At 45.2% G+C, this 18,486-nt stretch overlaps 1 protein-coding gene across 4 annotated transcripts in view; it reads right to left on the bottom strand.

Moving 5' to 3' along the window:
• Positions 1 to 18,486, bottom strand: part of sestd1 (SEC14 and spectrin domains 1) — a 218,177-nt gene that overhangs the window by 157,414 nt on the left and 42,277 nt on the right. For 3 of the 4 annotated variants that reach the window (XM_038789283.1, XM_038789284.1, XM_038789285.1), the window contains exons 4-5: positions 10,065 to 10,173; positions 1,949 to 2,039 (exon numbers count right to left, since the gene is read on the bottom strand). In XM_038789283.1, coding sequence (XP_038645211.1) covers positions 1,949 to 2,039; positions 10,065 to 10,173 — 200 coding nt within the window. The remainder of the gene's footprint in view (positions 1 to 1,948; positions 2,040 to 10,064; positions 10,174 to 18,486) is intronic. The other variant, XM_038789286.1, reaches the window with a different exon arrangement.

The raw sequence follows: 18,486 nt of genomic DNA, 5'->3' as shown, positions 1-18,486 counted from the left end.
CAATGCAGCAACATTTTGCCAGAGGTGGGGAATTCAGATGCAGCAAAATATGAAAGAATAAAGATTGGTAACAGTGTGAACCAGAATCACAGGTGACATGTAGAGGATCAGAAGAAATAACAGGTGGCACCAGGAATGTAAATCAATGGCACTTGGGAGAGAAATAGCAAACGGCAGTAGGAGATATGGAGGGAGTAGCACAAATGCTCAGATTAGATATGGACAGCGAGTGTTAGGAGGAGGTGATACAGAGGTTATCTATGGTAGGAGAGTTGTGATGTGGTGAAATTTGAGATTGTAGGAAGCACCAAAGGAGGGAATATAAAGATGGATGAAACCTAATCCTTCCCCTCTTTCCTCCAGAAAAGTTAATAATCAACATTAAGGAATACTCTGCTTTCTGTAAACAGTGCAATTTAAATAATAAAATAACTTTTCATGGTAGGTTTAGCCTTGAGATTAAAATCTTACAGCATAATTTTTAATATTATGTTTGTTATTCTCACTTTAAGTGTTGTAATGAATTAGCCACATTTGCACTAAGCATTTCTGGATAACAGAGAAGTTGCAAGTTAATAAATAAAACTAAATCTGTGATACTACTGACTAATTTTACTTGTAATAAATCCAAATTGTAATTGAGAGCAAGTCAGAAGTTATAATGTTGATTTTTTTGCTATCTTGAAGCCAAGAAAACGTGATGTGTCTTGCATCAATTCAGTTATCTCATTACAATAACAAGGATTTGAGTTCAAATCCTGAACAATATTCATCACCATATATGTGCATATAAAGGTCACACTCCTGTTTGTAGGGAGCAACTGCTTATTTACGGGAGTGGCCTCTGTTGCTCTGCTCAAATCTGTTGAGGCCCAAGAACCATAACTATTTTGTAGCTAAGTAGAATATCTGACCAAAAGACTGAAGATATTTATTACTTCTACAAAACAAAGACTGGCTTAGAGACTGACAATTGTATTGACTACCATGAGGTTAATTTTGTTAGTACTACAGTTCAGATAATTAATGAAGCTTAGCTTCTTATGTGCACAAATAGAATTTATGGTCACCACAATTCACTAATTTCCTTCTTGTGAGACACAATGGATCCTACAAATCTCAACAGATTTCTGCATCTTCATAAACACTGGAAGTGTTTGATTTGGTTCAAAATGCTACATAAAGACCAATGTTAAAAAGTCATTAGGAGGTGGAATTTTGGCAAAAGGTTGTGGCTGCTAAGCAGCCAAGAACTCATGCAGCTTAAGGTTTCCCAGCACTAAGGCACAATGGCCAAATATGCAAAACTTGGCCCAATGTATCAAAAACAAGATAAATCTTTCTCTTATGTTTTAACATCCCTGATATAAAGAGAAAACATTTTGTAATCTAACTGGCAGTATGTTTTTAATAAGCTGAAAAAAATTGACTCAAACAATCCATGGGATTGGGTGGCACAGAGACGCAGTTAGCACTGCTGCCTCATGACGCTGAGGGCTCGGGTTCGATCCCGGCCCCGGGTCACTGTCCATGTGGAGTTTGCACATTCTCCCCATGTCTGCGTGGGTCTCACCCCTACAACCCAAAGATGTGCAGGGTAGGTGGATTGGCCACACTAAATTGCCCCTTAATTGGGGAAAAAAAGTGAAGTGGGTACTTTAAAAAGAAATCCATGGGATGAAAAATTGATTACATGTTCAGTCATCACAAAATTCTTCACATTCTGTCAAATATTCAGGTGTCCAGTTTCTTTGTAAAACCTTATTCTTAAGAACATTAATTTTACAAAGATATTAGTATTTGAGCAACATGGTTACATTCTTTCTGCCCCATCGTGTATATTTTAATAGAAATGAATAAACTTAGAAAAGACTAACAAAAACGGTCAACTCTGGATATCTTGTGAAGTGAGTTACACGCACAACTATTAGTTGTCAAGAAACTTCACCTGCAGCATCAGTACAACCGTCTTCACCACATTCCACTGAGACTTCCGTCCATCCACAATAACCGTAAAACCCCTGGCTTTACACTTATCACTGCAAGAAAAGAAAAATCACCTTGAACACAGAAGGTCAAACAGAAATACAATCACAAATATAGTTAGACTCCAGACCCAGAAATAAAACCATAGGTCTCAAATTAAAATGTTTTCAGGAGCTTCAATGTATCTTTTAACTAACTGGTAAGGCGAGCAACAATCACAAAAATCCTCTGCCAAGACCTATTCTGGGAATCGTCCAAAACGGTAAAACTGTCACAAGAAGAAAATATATAGACAAATAAAATGTCAATTCTAAGTATAAGGCCCAAGTTTTAAAATGCACAGAAGTATATAAGTCTTTCAACTCAAAAGTACAATTGGGAATTGGATCATAGTGCAATGACTAAATTTAGGGTGCTAAATTAGTCAAAACAAATCATTTTACCATCTCCTCCGAGTCACGTTCTTTGCATTTATCTTGAAATGAATTCAATTATTTCACAACAGGAAGGAATTTGTTAGGTTTTACCAAAGTCTTCAATGAGGCCACGGATGCATGTTTTAACAACACAAATAATTATCAAAAGAAAACTCAACTTTCTGGTAAATTTAACGAGGTATTTTCTCTTACCACTTTAGAATTCTATAGCATTCATCCACAGATAATAACAATATAATAATAATCGCTTATTGTCACAAGTAGGCTTCAATGAAGTTACTGTGAAAAGCCCCCAACTTGGATTTCTTCACAGCGCAGCTATGCAAAGAGATGGGGGAGAGGGGGACTGTTGACCTGCTCACCAAAGTTCATTTCAGGCTCACCAAAGCCCTTGCAAAATTGCTGTCTATCGAAATCAGAGGGGAAGCTCTCATTAGTTGGAGTCATGCCTAAAACAAAAGAAGATGGGTGAGATTGTTGGATGCCAATCATCACAGCCCAAGGACATTGCTGCAGAGGTTCCTCAGTGAGGTGTCCTAGGCACAACAATCTTCAGTTGCTTGACTAAAGATCTTCCCTCCATCCTAACATTAGAAGTGGAAACAATCACTTATGATTGCATGGTGTTGAGTTACATTCATAACTCCTTGATAGACCTTGGCAGCATTGAGAAGTGGCAAGTAACATGCATATCACACAACGGTCGGGTGATAACCATCGCCAATAAGAGATTCTAAGCTCCTCCCTTTGACATTTATAGGCATTACCATTGGTGAATCCTCCAATATCAACATCTTTGGGGTCACCATTCACCAGAAACCTAACTAGATCATCCATATCAATATTGTGGCTGCAAAAGTAAAGCAGAGACTGGCTATTTTGTGGTGAGAAACTCATATCCTGACTCCCCTATCTACACAATAGGAGAATGATGGAAGAAGGTGATAATATGGCAATTGGTCAAAAGCTCAGTCAAAGATCTAAGTATCAAGAGCATCTTAAAGAAGAAAAGAATGGTGCAGACGCAGAGAGATGTATGGCAGTGCTGTACAATATGAACTGAAGGCTAATCACAGGAGTTGCTGGGGAAAGATGGTTTTAGCCACATGCATTAATTTAAATTCAAAAACAAAGGGTTGGATTCTCCGCAGCCCGACACCGAAATTGTGGCAGGCGCCAGGCGGAGAATCTATTTTGGCGCACGAAATCGGCATCAGCGCCAGTTTCCCGATTCTGCAGGCCCCGAAAAGCGGCGTACTCAGAGAGCACGCTGCGCCGCCTATCACCTACCTACAGCCGTTGCTGGAGGCCCACACTGCCATTCTCCATCCTCGATCTGCCGAAGTTTCCGATGGTGTGGATCTAACATGATCCTGCCGGTCGGGATACTAGCGTGGCGGCTGTGGATTCAGTTCGCGGCCGCCCTGGTCGGGGGGGGGGGGGGGGGGGGGGGGGGGTGTATTTTTAATGTCCAGCTCTGCAGTCCGAGTCCGTCATGGAGCACAGCGCAGCCGCTGGAGGCTGCCGCCATGCGCATGAGCGGCCTCCGACCAGGATGTGCGGGGGCCGTATCTGCAGCAGAAGCGACTAGTTTTATGGCGGGTCTTTGCGAGCCCACTACAGGGATAGGAATATGTGGCCCTTTCACGCCAGGTTTTACAACGGCATGGGAACATAGGTCCAAAAACAGAGAATCCAGCCCAAAGTCTTGTATAATATACGTGTAAGTTTACTTTACATATATGTTTTGTGATGAAATCCGTAATTTAAAAGCTTGTCATTTTTGAGACAGACCCTATTTGAAAAGAGAATCCCAAAAATAAAGGAAATTGACAAGCACCCCCCCCCCCCCCCCCCCCCCCCAAATACCGGCTGACATTTACATTTGGAACTCAGGTTAATTAATGTTCATGATTGAAAATAGCTGTTCACGGTCTATTTAAGGTTTATTAGAGCCCATATAAGAATTTGTTCTACTGTCCAAATAGAGTTTAACTTTTTAAGAAACATTTTCTTGTTGAAGTTTTCTCATTGGATGATTTTTCTTTGTCACAAAGGAGTCGGCTGTGCCTTATCCTTCTCACTGCAGGGGTACTTATCGGACAAAAACCTGTGCCGCACGCTGACTTCTGACACGCTGTCCCTTGTCTCCAGCTCCAGTAGTCCAGAATCTTGTGTTTTGATTGGAGCCACAAAACATTACAACTCACTGTCCTGTCAAAATTGTGCAGGGAATAGCACACAACTATCCTCACTTCACTTAACGGGAAGCACTGGAGGAGCAAGCAATTGAATCGGCTTATCAGCACATCAATGCTGTTCTTAACTATCTGTTGGACACATGTACTTGGTTGTGTCTCATCTCAGTAATGGCACACAAAAAGGCAAAATCAGGAATGGTAACAAGGAACAAGCTCCACCACTGAAGATCCATTCTTACACTTGCCCACACTACCCAAAAGCATGCATGCGATAACAGGTTGTGCACGTTCAATGCATCATTGCAGGCCCCCACATGCTGTGCATTCACAAGTAAAATTTGCGGCCAGGCATCACAAACTATCTCAAATTTGTGGGAGTGGTAGCCCATTCTGGTGCAAGGAACCACAAATCTTAAATATATAAATATCTATACATATATGTATGCTGTTATCATAGTAAATGTCCCAAGCAGTAGGAGTTAATCTGTGACTGCTGCAGTCAGGTTTTTGAAATAAATCCTAGTTTGAAGACAACAAAGTTTTGGAGCCCAAAGTGCAATTAAAGCAACGTATAAAACTTGGACGAATGAAATGTTATTTGGATTAAGGGGATTCCCTGTGTCCCTTTGTCAAAGAGTCATCGGACTCGAAACGTTAGCTCTTTTCTCTCCCTACAGATGCTGCCAGACTTGCTGAGATTTTACAGCATTTTCTCTTCCCTTTCCAAAGTTATTCGTTTTCATGTGTTCCATTTTCCAACCTCTGCAGAGGTCTTATTTGTTGTGTGTGTTGGGATTTTAAGAGGGGTAAATCATTATAAATCCGCAATATAAATTGTATGTTAACCAGTTTTGCATCTTTTTTAAAATAGATTTGTTTCATAATAAATCAAATATTCAAGAGTTCACTGAAAGAAGCCTGGTTTAAGTCTCTATTATCCTGGGTCCAGCAGTAGTGAAGGTAAACAATTGGCCATCAGAGTTAAATATTCACTCATGGTGTGACCCAAGGAGTCGTGGGCTAGAGAGAGAAACTGCACTCCTCCCATCCTAGTCATAACATATAAAGAAACTGTGTACCGATGTCCGTCATAACATATAAAGAAACTGTGTACCGATGTCCGTCATAACATATAAAGAAACTGTGTACCGATGTTAAGACAATACGACATGGCTTCCGGTGGCGAGGATGTGCTCAGCGATTGCACATCAGGTGGCTCTGCTCCCAACTAGAACCAAAAGCGTCAAGTTTTGGAGAGTTCTGGCTCAAAACGTCATCCAAACTTTTCCCAAACGTATCCAGGACAAAGACCAACAGTGGTGAAGAGGATGCCTGCAAATGGTAGCTCGAAGAGCTGACGAGAAGGCAGGAGTGACGGAAAGGGGCACGAACATCAGAACGGATCGGCGGAGCCACGAGGCGGGTAGAAGCCCCGACTACTGACTACCCAAGAGCAGGGAAGAGCGGTGACCCAAGCGGCGGATCGAATGCGAACTGCGGCCTCTCCCTCCCCAATAGGGGACGGATGGAAAAGCTTTTTAAAAAAGGAACAAGCCTCCAAGAGGGAGGCGATAAAAATGGAATTCCAGGTAGTGGTGAAGAAGGTGGTGACAGAGGCGACAGCTTGCCTCCAGCACTCGATGGACGGCCTGGGGAAGGAGGTGGAGGCGCAGGAGAGAACAATTCTGGACCTTGAAAGGCTTTGCCAGATCAGAGCGACAGGATCGGGACTCTGAAGGCAGAGGTGACGAGGTTGGTGGCGGTATAGGGGAAATCGAGGACCAAGGGAATAAGTCTCGCCGACAAAATGTCCAAATTGTGGGTTTGCCGGAGGGCATCAAGGGCAGGGACCCGACAGACTATTTCGCCCAAATCCTGGGCAGTTCAGTCAGGAGGGACAGCTTCACCAACCCCCCAGAACTCGACAGGGCACACAGATCGCTCTGGCCGAAACCCAAAACAGCGGAGCAGCCAAGAGCGACCATTGCTAAGCTGCACCGGTACCAGGACCGGGAAAAGATCCTGAGGTGGGCCCAGCAGACGAAGTCGCGCTCCTGGGAAGGGCACAAAATCCGGATCCACCAAGACATTGGGACGGACCTTGCATAAAAAGAGCTGAATTTAATAGAGCAAAATCGGTGCTCTATAAAAGTGGGGTGAGGTTCTGCATGTTGTTCCCAGCCAGATTCTGGGTCACATACCAGGGGAAGGAACATTACTTTGGCATCCCGGTGGCGGCTAATGAGCTTGTAAGGGCGAATGACGTGGAGTGGGACCAAACTCGGCAGTGGTGAGGATGCGCCAAAAAAGACCACAGTGAGAAAGAAGAGCAGAGACCAGAGACTACTGTGCAGACTATGTGGTTGCGCGGGACTATACAGCCATGTTATCATTTAAGAGTTGGATTGCAGACGAAGGGATTGCAGACCCATGGAGGTTCCTACACCCGGGTGAAAAGGAATTCTTTCTTTTCACCAGTACACAAAGTATCGACTTCTTTGGGTGGCACAGTAACACAGTGGTTAGCAAAGCTGCTTCACAGCTTCACGGTCCCAGGGTCGATTCCCAGCTTGGGTCACTGTCTGTGAGGAGCTTGGATGTTCTCCCAGTGTCTGCGTGGAATTCCCCCAGATGCTCCGGTTTCTTCCCACAGTCCAAAGATGTGCAGGTTAGGTGGATTGGCCGTGTTAAAGTGCCCTTAGGTTAGGTCGGGTTGCTGGGATAGGGTGGAAGTGTGAGCATGAGTGGGGTGCTCTTTCCAAGGGCCGGTACAGACTCGATGGGCCGAATGGCCTCCTTCTGCACTGTAAATTCTATGATTCTATGCAATGGGGAAATCGGTGCTTCCAGGAATACTAGGAGCAGAATACTCCACGATCGTCATCTCCGACCATGCTCCGCACTATGTGAACGTGAGGGTGGAGACAGGCCATGCCCAGGCCCCACATGGATGCTGGACACCAATCTCCTGGCCAACAAGGCCTACAGCCAGAAAACATCACGGGCCATAGATGAATACGTCAGTAACAACCTTAACGGGGAAGTCTCACCTTCAATGTTCTGGGAGGCACTAAAAGCTGTGATCAGAGGGAAATTATAGCCTACAAGAATGTAGAGAGAGAAAAGAGAGGGCGGCCAGGCAAAAGCTGATCGAGTCCATCTTAGAGGTCGACAGAAAGTACTCCGAGGACCTATCCATAGAGCTGCTGGCGGAGAGGTAAAGCTACAAACGGACTTTAACCTGCTATCCACCAGGAAAGCAGTGCACCAACTCCGCCTGACACTGGGGACCTGCGACAAACACAGGGAAAAGCCTGGTCACTTACTGGCTCACCAGCTGAGAAAGCAGGCAGCCACGAGGGAGATAGCTCAGGTAAGGGGCAATAGAGGCAGACTGGTGACGGAACCAAAAGAGGTCAACCGAGCATTTGAGACCTTCTACCGAGTACCCGCCCGAAGCGCCCAACGGGGACGCGGGAAACAGTTCCTCGGCGGACTGGATATGCCAGTTGCGGGTGTGGACAGGTGGGAGGAACTGGAGCCACCTATAGATCTGAGAGAAATCATGGAGACATCAGCTCCAAGCAGGCGGGAGGCGCCAGGACCCGATAAAATATTTGCACCAGCCCTGGCCCCACATCTAAGGGATATGCTCACAGACCCGCTAGCAAGAGGCACCTGTCTCCAACACTAGCACAGATCCACAAAAGGTCCTGGCGCTCCCCCCCCACCTGGAACCTGACAAGTCTGGTGGAGGAAGTCAAAAAGGATCTGCAAAGCAGGGAGTATGCAGACGGTCAAAATGAACGTGCTGTCGCGGTTCCTCTTCCTGTTTCGATCCATACCGATCTCCATCCCCAGGCCTTCTTCCAAAACGTAGACAGTTTAATTATGGCGTTTGTGTGGGGGGTGAGAATCCAAGGGTCCCCAAACCAACACTGCAAAGGAAAAAAATAAAGGGTGGCATGGCACTACCAAATCTGCAGTACTACCACTGGAAAGCGACGGCAGAGAGTGAGGGTTGGGTGCACAAACCCAACTTGGAGTGGGTGTGGAAAGAGGAGACCTCCTACAGGGGGACAACCATCCGGCCCTAGACACGGCAGCACTGCCACCCCTTCGACAAAATACACATCCAGCCCAGTGGTATTGCCACACTGAAAACGTGGAAATAATTGAGGCAACACTTTGGACTGACCAAGATGTCTCCATGGCCCCCATCTGCGGAAACCAGCTAAACCCTGCTAGACACCACCTTTAAAAAATGGTAAGAAGTCTTACAACAACAGGTTAAAGTCCAACGGGTTTATTTCAAACACTAGCTTTCGGAGCCCTGCTCCTTCCTCAGTGCTCCGAAAGCTAGTGTTTGAAACAAACCTATTGGACTTTCACCTGGTGTTGTAAGACTTCTTACTGTGCTCACCCCAGTCCAACGCAGGCATCTTCACATCATGGCTACCATCGACACCTTTAATAAATGGAGACAGGACGGGGGATCGCTGACAGTTAGGGACTTCTACTTTGGAAACAGACTAGTGACATTGAACGAACTTACGGAGGAATGGGAACTTAAAATACATAACCTTTATTGTCACAAGTAGTCTCACATTAACACTGCAATGAAGTTACTGTGAAAATGCCTCTAATCGCCACATTCCGACGCCTGTTCGGGTACACAAGGGAGAATTCAGATTCTCAGCTGGTACGGGAATTAAACCCGCGCTGCTGGCCTTGTTCTGCATCACAAACCAGCTGTCTAGCCCACTAAGCTAAACCAGCCCCTCCTGACAGGACAAGAAATGAGGCACTTACAAATAAAACACTCCCTCTGCAAAGAAACAGTAGGATATCCCAGGGCCCCAGAGACCACACTATTAGATAATCTGATTAATATTGACAGTAAAGAAGGGGACTCTGTGGGAAAATATAAGGACAGCTACTGGACAGGGCCCGAATGTCATCAGTCGAGACCAGACAGAAATGGGGGGACGAACTGGGGACAGAAGTGGGTTGGGACTCTGGAGCGAAGTACTGAGCAGGGCCAACTCCACCTCCTCCTGTGCAAGGCTCAGCCTCACGCAGTTCAAAGTGGTGCACAGAGCACACCTGACCAGAACCCGAATGAGCAGGTTCTTCTTGGAGGTGGAGGACAAATGTGAGCGGTGCCAGAGAGACCCGGCCAACCACACCCACAAAGCTTTGACAAAGGGTCACCTGGACTCGAAACGTGAGCTCTTTTCTTTCCCTACAGATGCTGCCAGACCTGCTGAGATTTTCCCTTTGGTTTCAGATTCCAGCATCTGCAGTAATTTGCTTTTATCCAGTGTACAAAACAGACTCAGCTGACAACAAGGTAATCGTCAATAGTGGTAACAATTTCTACAAATATAAATCGCATTTTTTTAAAAATATAGCTAGAATGCATAAATAGAGGAATCACCTTGGAATGCTGAGCAAATAATCCAAAGTGACACTCAGCTCATCCATGTTTGTTTGGTCTGAGCATAATGGAATTGTCAGGATAAGGCCACTTCTTCTGTCCTTGCCCCCTAAAATGGAGACGATAATTTTTGTCAGCACATTATCATTGTGAAATCAATCTAAAATCTCATCACAACATTGGATATTAGACACTCAAACCATTGTTAAGTACAGTGTGATTTTCAATGACAAAGTCAGTGTTCTGTATTTAAATGCCACCCAGCACATTTTAACAAATGCAAAAGAAAGCTACCACCTCCCCCCAACCTCAAGTCCAAATATTGCGCTAAGCTTGCAACTAGTACTATTCCCATCTACCAACATTCATTCATTGTTTGTTTTTGAATTCTTCATCATTTCTTAGTGTCTGTCTTCCTTATTTATAAATACTTCCATTGTGATTGAACCCATATTGACTGTAGTAGCTCTGAATTTATCCAATTCTATTCAATGATCACAAATTCTTCCACAAGGACAAACTGAAATACAGTATTTTCAATAGGCAATAGCAGATTTGGTGTAACTTGTACAGCAACAAAAACGCTTATATTTATCTAACACCTTTACATGTTATTACAACCAGGTTAGCAACGTGAACTGACTTCTCGCTGTCCCACTGATAGTAAAAACTTGATCAATCAAACAGTAAAGCTAGCAAAAAAGAAAATCAGAGTGCCCAGATGCTTATTTGCAGCTGAAGGGTCCAATGTCCACAGTAGCTACTGGTTCTTGGGGCTTCTCACTGGAGACAGTGGTATTAATTAGGAATTCCTTTTTCAGAACTTAGTTTCCAGCAATGGGGTTTTCCAAATTACAAACAGCATAGCCTTGAAGAGAGAGAAATGGCGTAAGGCTGTTGCCCTATGGCAGTCTCTGACCATCCATAACCCCTGTATCTTTTCTTTACAGGCAAGAGCTGGATCACATGACTTCCTGAGAGCTTTATGGACACAGTGGCCGTGTTACCCAGCAGCGTAGGGTGGCTTCAACAGGAAATTCCACTGAAAAGTGGTGGGAAGACAGAATCCCACCGCAAGCGAATGACGCACCACCAGGAAACACACGGCTGGGGAACCGGAGAATCCAGCCAACTATCACCAGAAAAACAGCTTATGCCCTGCACAAGTACAATATAGTAGCCGGTAGCTGCTGCACATCAATGCCCTTTGCTTAGCAAAAGTGTTATTTTCAAAAAGGTTCAATACATATGTATGCCCAGCTGATGACATTATATATTAATGTTTCATATAACGCTGCTGCATCACAACGTAACAAAACCTATGTGCTTCACAGGAGCATTATAAATCAAAGTATGACACCGAGCTACATAAGGAGAAACTAAGCAGCAAACCAAAAGCTTGCGTAGGAGTATTTTAAAGGAGGAATGCGAGGGGGAGATGTGAAGAAATGTAGGGAGGTTATTTCAGAGCTAGGAGCCTAACAAAATGAAGACATCACCACCAATGGCAGAATGCACAAGAGGCCAGGTTAGTACAGAGACCAAAAAAAACTGCTTCCGTCGCCCAATTTTTAACTGGAGAAAATATCTTCTCATCCAGTACCGGAAGTTGATTAAGAAGTCAGATGGCTGGAGCAGGGGGAAATATTTAATACATGCAGGTTTGAGACTTTGCCAGAAAGGAGATACAGAGCTTCCAGCAGAGCCGACCTCCACATTGCTGGAGGAGGTGCTGATGACAGGGGGACTGCAGAAGGGGGTAGTATCGGCGGTTTACAAAGCTATTTTGGAAGAGGAGAAAGCACCGCTGAAAGGGATCAAGGCACAGTGGGAGGAAGAGTTGGGATAGATATGGAGGAGGGGTTCTGGTGTGAGGTGCTACGGATGGTGAACGCCGCCTCCACCTCGTGTGCGAGGTTGGTATTTATACAGCTGAAGGTGGTATACAGAGCACACCTTACAAGGGCGAGGATGAGCCAACTTTTTGAGGGGGTAGAAAATGTGTGTGAACGTGCAGGGGAGGGGCCCCACTAAACACGTCCATGTGTTTTGGTCTGTCCAAAGCTTGTGGATTGCTGGAAGGAGGTTTTTAGGGTAATCTCTAAAGTGGTGCACGTGAAACTGTACTCAGGCCCTCGGGAGGCCATATTCGGGACGTCGGACCAGCCGGAGTTGGAAATGGGTGTGGAGGCAGATGTTGTAGCCTTCACCTCATAGATGGCCCGAAGGTGGATCCTGTTAAGGTAGAGATAACCCTCTCCATCCTGCGCCCTCTCGTGGTGGGAGGACCTGCTGGAATTCTTGACCCTTGAGCCAGTCAAATTTGAACTGAGGGGAAGGATGGAGGGATTCTGCAACTCAAGGGCGTTATTCATTATGCACATCCACGAATTGGATTACATCAAACATTAGGGGTGGTGGGGAGGGGGACTGTCTGTCATAATGGTGTCTATGGGTGATTCCTGATTCCTTTTTGTCATTTGTTTATGTTAACATGCGGGTTAATGTTTAGGGGTTTGGTGGGAGGATGGGATCATTGTTATTGATATGGGGATTGACATTGTATTCGTTACTGATTATTGTTTATTGTTGGGTGTAAATTTGGGAAAAAATGTGAGAAAGGAGAATAAAAATATTTTGGGAAAAAAAAGTCTGATAATTCAGCAGCAGCGGAGGAGTCAAGAGAGATGGTGGCATAGCATAGCTGGCTGTCGCCCACATACATGTGAAAACTAACTGTGTGCCTCCGGATGATGGGGTGGATCAGGTGGCCATTGAGGGGCAGCAGGTAGATCAGAAATAGAAGCGGGCCATGGACAAATCAATGAGAGACACCAGAGGTAAAAGGGACAGAGAAGGAAGATCGGTTATTGCAAGTAATGTTTTGGCCATGATTAGGTAGATATGACTGGAACCAACTGATAGTTTCACCCAGCTGGGTGACAATTGAGGTGTTGGAGGAGGACAGTGTTGTCAACTATGTTAAAGGTGCATATAGGTAAAGAAGGGTGAAGATGGAAAGTTTGCCTTTGCCATCAACACATACGATGTCATTTTTGACTTTGATTCGAGCTGTTTTCAGAAGTGTGGCAGAGGAACCTGAATGAAGGACTTCAGACAGAGTTCTGGGAAATCTGAGAGCAATCATACGTTCAATAACTTGAGACGAATGGGAGGTTGGAGATGGGACAGTAGTTTATGGGATGGTGGTGTTACGGTATTTTTTGAGTATTGGAAGGTGTTGGTAGATTTAAAGGAAGGAAAACACCTGACGCAGAGATTTTTCATTCTTGGGTTTCCCCACCGACACTCAAGTCGGCAGAGAATCCATTCCCAGTAATGCAGGAAGTCCTGTCTCTGAGATTGTGTAGTCCTAGCAGCACTACTGGGGAAGTAGCTACTACTGGGACTACAAGCAGTCCTCAGACTGAAAATGCCGGAGCCCATAGGACAATGTTAAGTCTGGGATGTAGTGACGGGGAGGGGAGGGAGGGAAGGCCCAGGAGTGGAGGTCGTGATTTTCAGGATAGGCGGGGAAAAAACAGCCAGCAAACCTTTGAGGCACAGTGGCTGATCTCAAAAGGAGGCCAGTATTCGAGGCATCGCCACCACCTATGTCAACCCCACTGGCCCCAACCAGAGATCCAAGCAAAATCAAGGCCAAGAAGTGACACTTTATTGACCAATTAAGGATCTAATTTGAGGCAAGGGCAGGCTATCTGCAATTTTATGGTAGCCAGCAGAAAGGCCACCCAGGGCCACCTATGCCTGCAAACCCACCAGTTGAGGGTCAGCAAAATTCTGCACAGGAGGAGAGAACACACCACATATATGGGGGACAAGAGGGGATGTTGGGTGATCAGCATGCTAGTGCAAATAGGATCAAGGTGGGCCCCGAGAAAAAGATGAGTTCAAGACAGGGGATGAGGAGAGAAAGTTCAGGGATAGGGGAGGGGGACAGCATTAAAGGAGGTTTAGCCATGTGCAGAAATGGAAGGGAGGAACATGGCAGAGGCAGGTGATTAGATTTCTTAGTGACAAGGTTATCCATGTATTTATTGTTGGAGGTGAGTGTGGATTCCAGGACGATCCGGTCGAGAGCGGATGTGTTTTAAGTGGTCCAGTCAGATCATGAGGTGGGTGTCTAAACCAGCTGTCTGCTAAATAAAGTCTGAGACCTTTAGACATAAGTAAGCAGGATGAGGGCTGTGAACTGCAAAACCTGAACTTGCACCTAAGATTAACTAACGTTTTGAAGTTTGCAGCGTGACTTGATTAGTTTGAAGTCCAATTCCTGGGAGTGATGGATGTAAAGAGAATTCAAAATGAATGATCACTAAATTGCTGATTGCACTGAAACCACAAGAATCACTGTTATGAGAAATTGGGGAGGAAATCCAGTTGTGCAGCTAAAAAATGCTTTAATTTGATCTAGTCTTAATCCTGAGAATGCTCAGTTTGATGTATGTATAATTTCACACACAAAATAAATTTTAATGGTCAAGTGGTGCAAATCCACAGGAAGGAGGACAATATGAACAAAGAACAAAGAAATTAAAGCACAGGAACAGGCCCTTCAGCCCTCCCAGCCTGCGCCAATCCAGATCCTTTATCTAAACCTGTCGCCTATTTTCCAAGGATCTACTTCCCTCTGTTCCCCGCCCGTTCATATATCCGTCTAGATGCATCTTCAATGATGCTATCGTGCCCGCCTCTATCATCTCCACTGGCAAAGCGTTCCAGGCACCCACCACCCTCTGCGCAAAATATTTTCCACGCACATCTCCCTTAAACTTTCCCCCTCTCACCTTGAAATCGTGACAACTTGTAATTGACACCCCCACTCTTGGAAAAAGCTTGTTGCTATCCACGCTGTCCATACCTCTCATAATTTTGTAGACCTCAATCAGGTCCACCCTCGACCTCCGTCTTTCCAACGAAAACAATCCTAATCTACTCAACCTTTCTTCATAGCTAGCACCCTCCATACCAGGCAACATCCTGGTGAACCTCCTCTGCACACTCTCTAAAGCATCAACATCCTTCTGGTAATATGGCGACCAGAACTGCACGCAGTATTCCAAATGTGGCCTAACCAAAGTCCTATAGAACTGTAACATGACCTGCCGACTCTTATACTCAATACCCCGTCCGATGAAGGCAAGCTTGCTGTATGCTTTCTTAGCCACTCTATCGACCTGCGTTGCTACCTTCAGGATACAATGGACCTGAACTCCCAGATCTCTCTGTACGGCAATTTTCCCCAGGACTCTTCCATTGACCGTATAGTCCGCTCTTGAATTGGATCTTCCAAAATGCATCACCTCGCATTTGCCTGGATTGAACTCCATCTGCCATTTCTCTGCCCAACTCTCCAATCTATCTATATTTTGCTGTATTCTCTGACAGTCCCCCTCATTATCTGCAACTCCACCAATCTTAGTATCATCTGCAAACTTGCTAATCAGACCACCTATACCTTCGTCCAGATCATTTATGTATATCACAAACAACAGTGGTCCGAGCACGGATCCCTGTGGAACACCACTAGTCACCTTTCTCCATTTTGAGACACTCCCTTCCACCACTACTCTCTGTCTCCTGTTGCCCAGCCAGTTCTTTATCCATCTAGCTCGTACACCCTGAAACCCATGCGACTTCACTTTTTCCATCAACCTGCCATGGGAAACTTCTACTTCATGCTCGCTTTTGGGAGGCCTGTAGTAAAGTCCCAACAATGTTACTGCACCCTTCCTATTTCTTAGCTCTACCCATTTTGCCTCAGTGCTCGAATCCTCCATAGTACCCTCCTCAATCACAGCTGTAATATCATCTCTGGCCAGTAATGCAACTCCTCCACCCCTTTTACCTCCCTCTCTATCCCTCCTGAGCATCTATACCCTGGGATATTTAGTTGCCAATCTTGCCCTTCCCTCAACCAAGTCTCAGTAATAACAATAACATCATATTCCCAGGTACTAATCCAAGCCCTAAATTCATCTGCCTTACCTGCTACACTTCTCACATTAAAACAAATGCACTTCAGACAACCTGTCCCTTTGCGTTCATCATTTCTTCCCGGTCTACTCTTCCTCTCAGTCACAATGAGTTTATTATCTAGTACCTTACTGGCTTTAATTGCTGCCTCTTTACTGACCTCTAACTTCCTAATCTGGTTCCCATCCCCCTGTCACATTAGTTTAAAACCTCCCCAACAGTGTTAGCAAAAGAACCCTCTCGGACATTGGTTCCAGTCCTGCCCAGGTGTAGACCATACGATTTGTAATTGTCCCACCGCCCCCAGAACCGGTTCCAATGTCCCAAACATCTGAACCCCTCCCTCTTGCACCATCGCTCAAGCCAACTATTCATTCTGACTATTCTTGAATTTCTACTCTGACTGTCTCGTGGCACTGGTAGCAATCCTGAGATTACTACCTTTGAGATCCTACTTTTTAAACTTATCTCCTAACTCCCTAAATTTTGATTGTAGGACCTCATCCCGTTTTTTACCTATATCGTTGGTGCCTATATGCACCACGACAACTGGCTGTTCACCCTCTCCCTTCAGTATGTCCTTCAGCCGATCGGAGACATCCCTGACCCGTGCACCCGGAAGGCAACATACCATTCGGTAGTCTCTTTTTCGACCACAGAAACGCCTGTCTACTCCCCTTACGATTGAATCCCCTATGACTATAGCCCTGCCACTCTTTATCCCGCCCTTCTGTGCAGAAGTATACCTGTTTTGGAGGAAGATGACCACAGGGGACACCTGCACTGCCTTCCTGTTCTTTATCAGCCTTTTGGTCACCTATTCCCTGTCTCCCTCACCAATCATAATCCACGGTATGACCAACTCACTGAACATGCTATCCACGACCTCCTCAGCATCGCGGATGCTCCAAAGTGAGTCTATTTGCAGCTCCAGAGCCTCATGCGGTCTAACAGGAGCTGCAGCTGGACACACTTCCTGCACATGAAGGAGTCAGGGGCATCGGCCGCGTACCTGAACTCCCACATTGAGCACAAGGAGCATAACACGGGTATGGGATCTCCTGCTATTTTTACACTTTACCTTAACTGATTACAAATATAGTATCAAATAATGAATAAGTGAAAGGAATAAAGATTTCACTTACCAATCACAATACTTGCCAACACACGAAGAGTTAAATTTCTCCCAGCTACTGCTAATTGGAGCACTTTCCTTAATAGCCAATCAGGTCACTGCTTTACTGTGATGTCACTCTACAAATTTATCCCCAAAGACCCTGTGGCCACTGTTTAAGCAGCAAAGGAGCTCGTTTAAATTCTCACCGCTCGACTCTGTAGCTCCGCCCACTCCAACAGCTGAATTCCCGCCGAAAAGACTCGAATCCGCTATTTAAGCAGCTCGTTTAAATACTCACCGTTCAACTCTGTAGCTCCGCCCACACCATCAGCTGAATTCCCGCCGAAAAGACTAAAATCCGCGAAGCAGCTCGTTTAAATACTCACCGCTCGACTCTGTAGCTCCGCCCACTCCAACAGCTGAATTCCCGCCGAAAAGACTAAAATGCGCAAAGCAACTCGTTTAAATACTCACCGCTCGACTCTGTAGCTCCGCCCACTCAAACAGCTGAATTCCCGCCGGGAAAAAAAATGGTGTCTCTCCGATCTGTCTCTGTTGTCTTCCTATTGCTGACAGTTAAACCATCTCGCTTCTTTCCTTCCCCTTCTTTAATGTTTCATCCTCCTCCTTTCGGATGGAGGGTGGCAGAGAAAGAAAACACAGCCAGCTCCAGCCCTCTCTTTTACCCATTTCGCTTGGTGACATGATTCCTTTCAAAAGATATTGTCTGTCTACTTCGCTCTTTGCTTGTCTCTCAGAAATGCTAGCAATTAGAATATTTTCTTCCCATTAACAAAACAAAAGTGAGATAATTACAGGCTTTCTGTTGGTTTCAAAATTCAACCCAAAGAATTACCATGCCGACAGACTCTCACATTTGTACATTTTCTGAAGAATGGATTATAAAAACAGAAGCTAGAACAGGTAGATTTTTCTTGCATAAACATATTCTCTGCGTTAAAAATGCCCCCAAGGGACTTCCGTTGGCAGTGATGTGTTGAGCGGAGGCACATCAGGTGGCTCTTCTCCCAATCAGAACCAAGATAGCGAATGTTTGGCTCAAAAAGCCACCCATAACTCCTCCAAACCCAGAAGGTAGTAACAGCAAGGAAGTAGAAGGGAAGATGCCGACAAATGGTAGCTTTAAGGACCGGGAAAGACACAGAATTAAAGATACCTCTGCCTTTACAACAAAGTCCTCTTCACCCTCGGCACCTTCACCATCCAGATAAATTCTGAGATTAGCACATCCACCTTCCGGAAAAAGGCATTAGGGAGAAAAATCGGGAGGGACTGAAACACAAACGG

Source organism: Scyliorhinus canicula, chromosome 2 (assembly GCF_902713615.1).
Source record: "Scyliorhinus canicula chromosome 2, sScyCan1.1, whole genome shotgun sequence".
Taxonomy (NCBI): Eukaryota; Metazoa; Chordata; class Chondrichthyes; order Carcharhiniformes; family Scyliorhinidae; genus Scyliorhinus; species Scyliorhinus canicula.
Note: the sequence above shows the minus strand (reverse complement) of the source record. Positions and strands in the feature narration are given on the sequence as shown.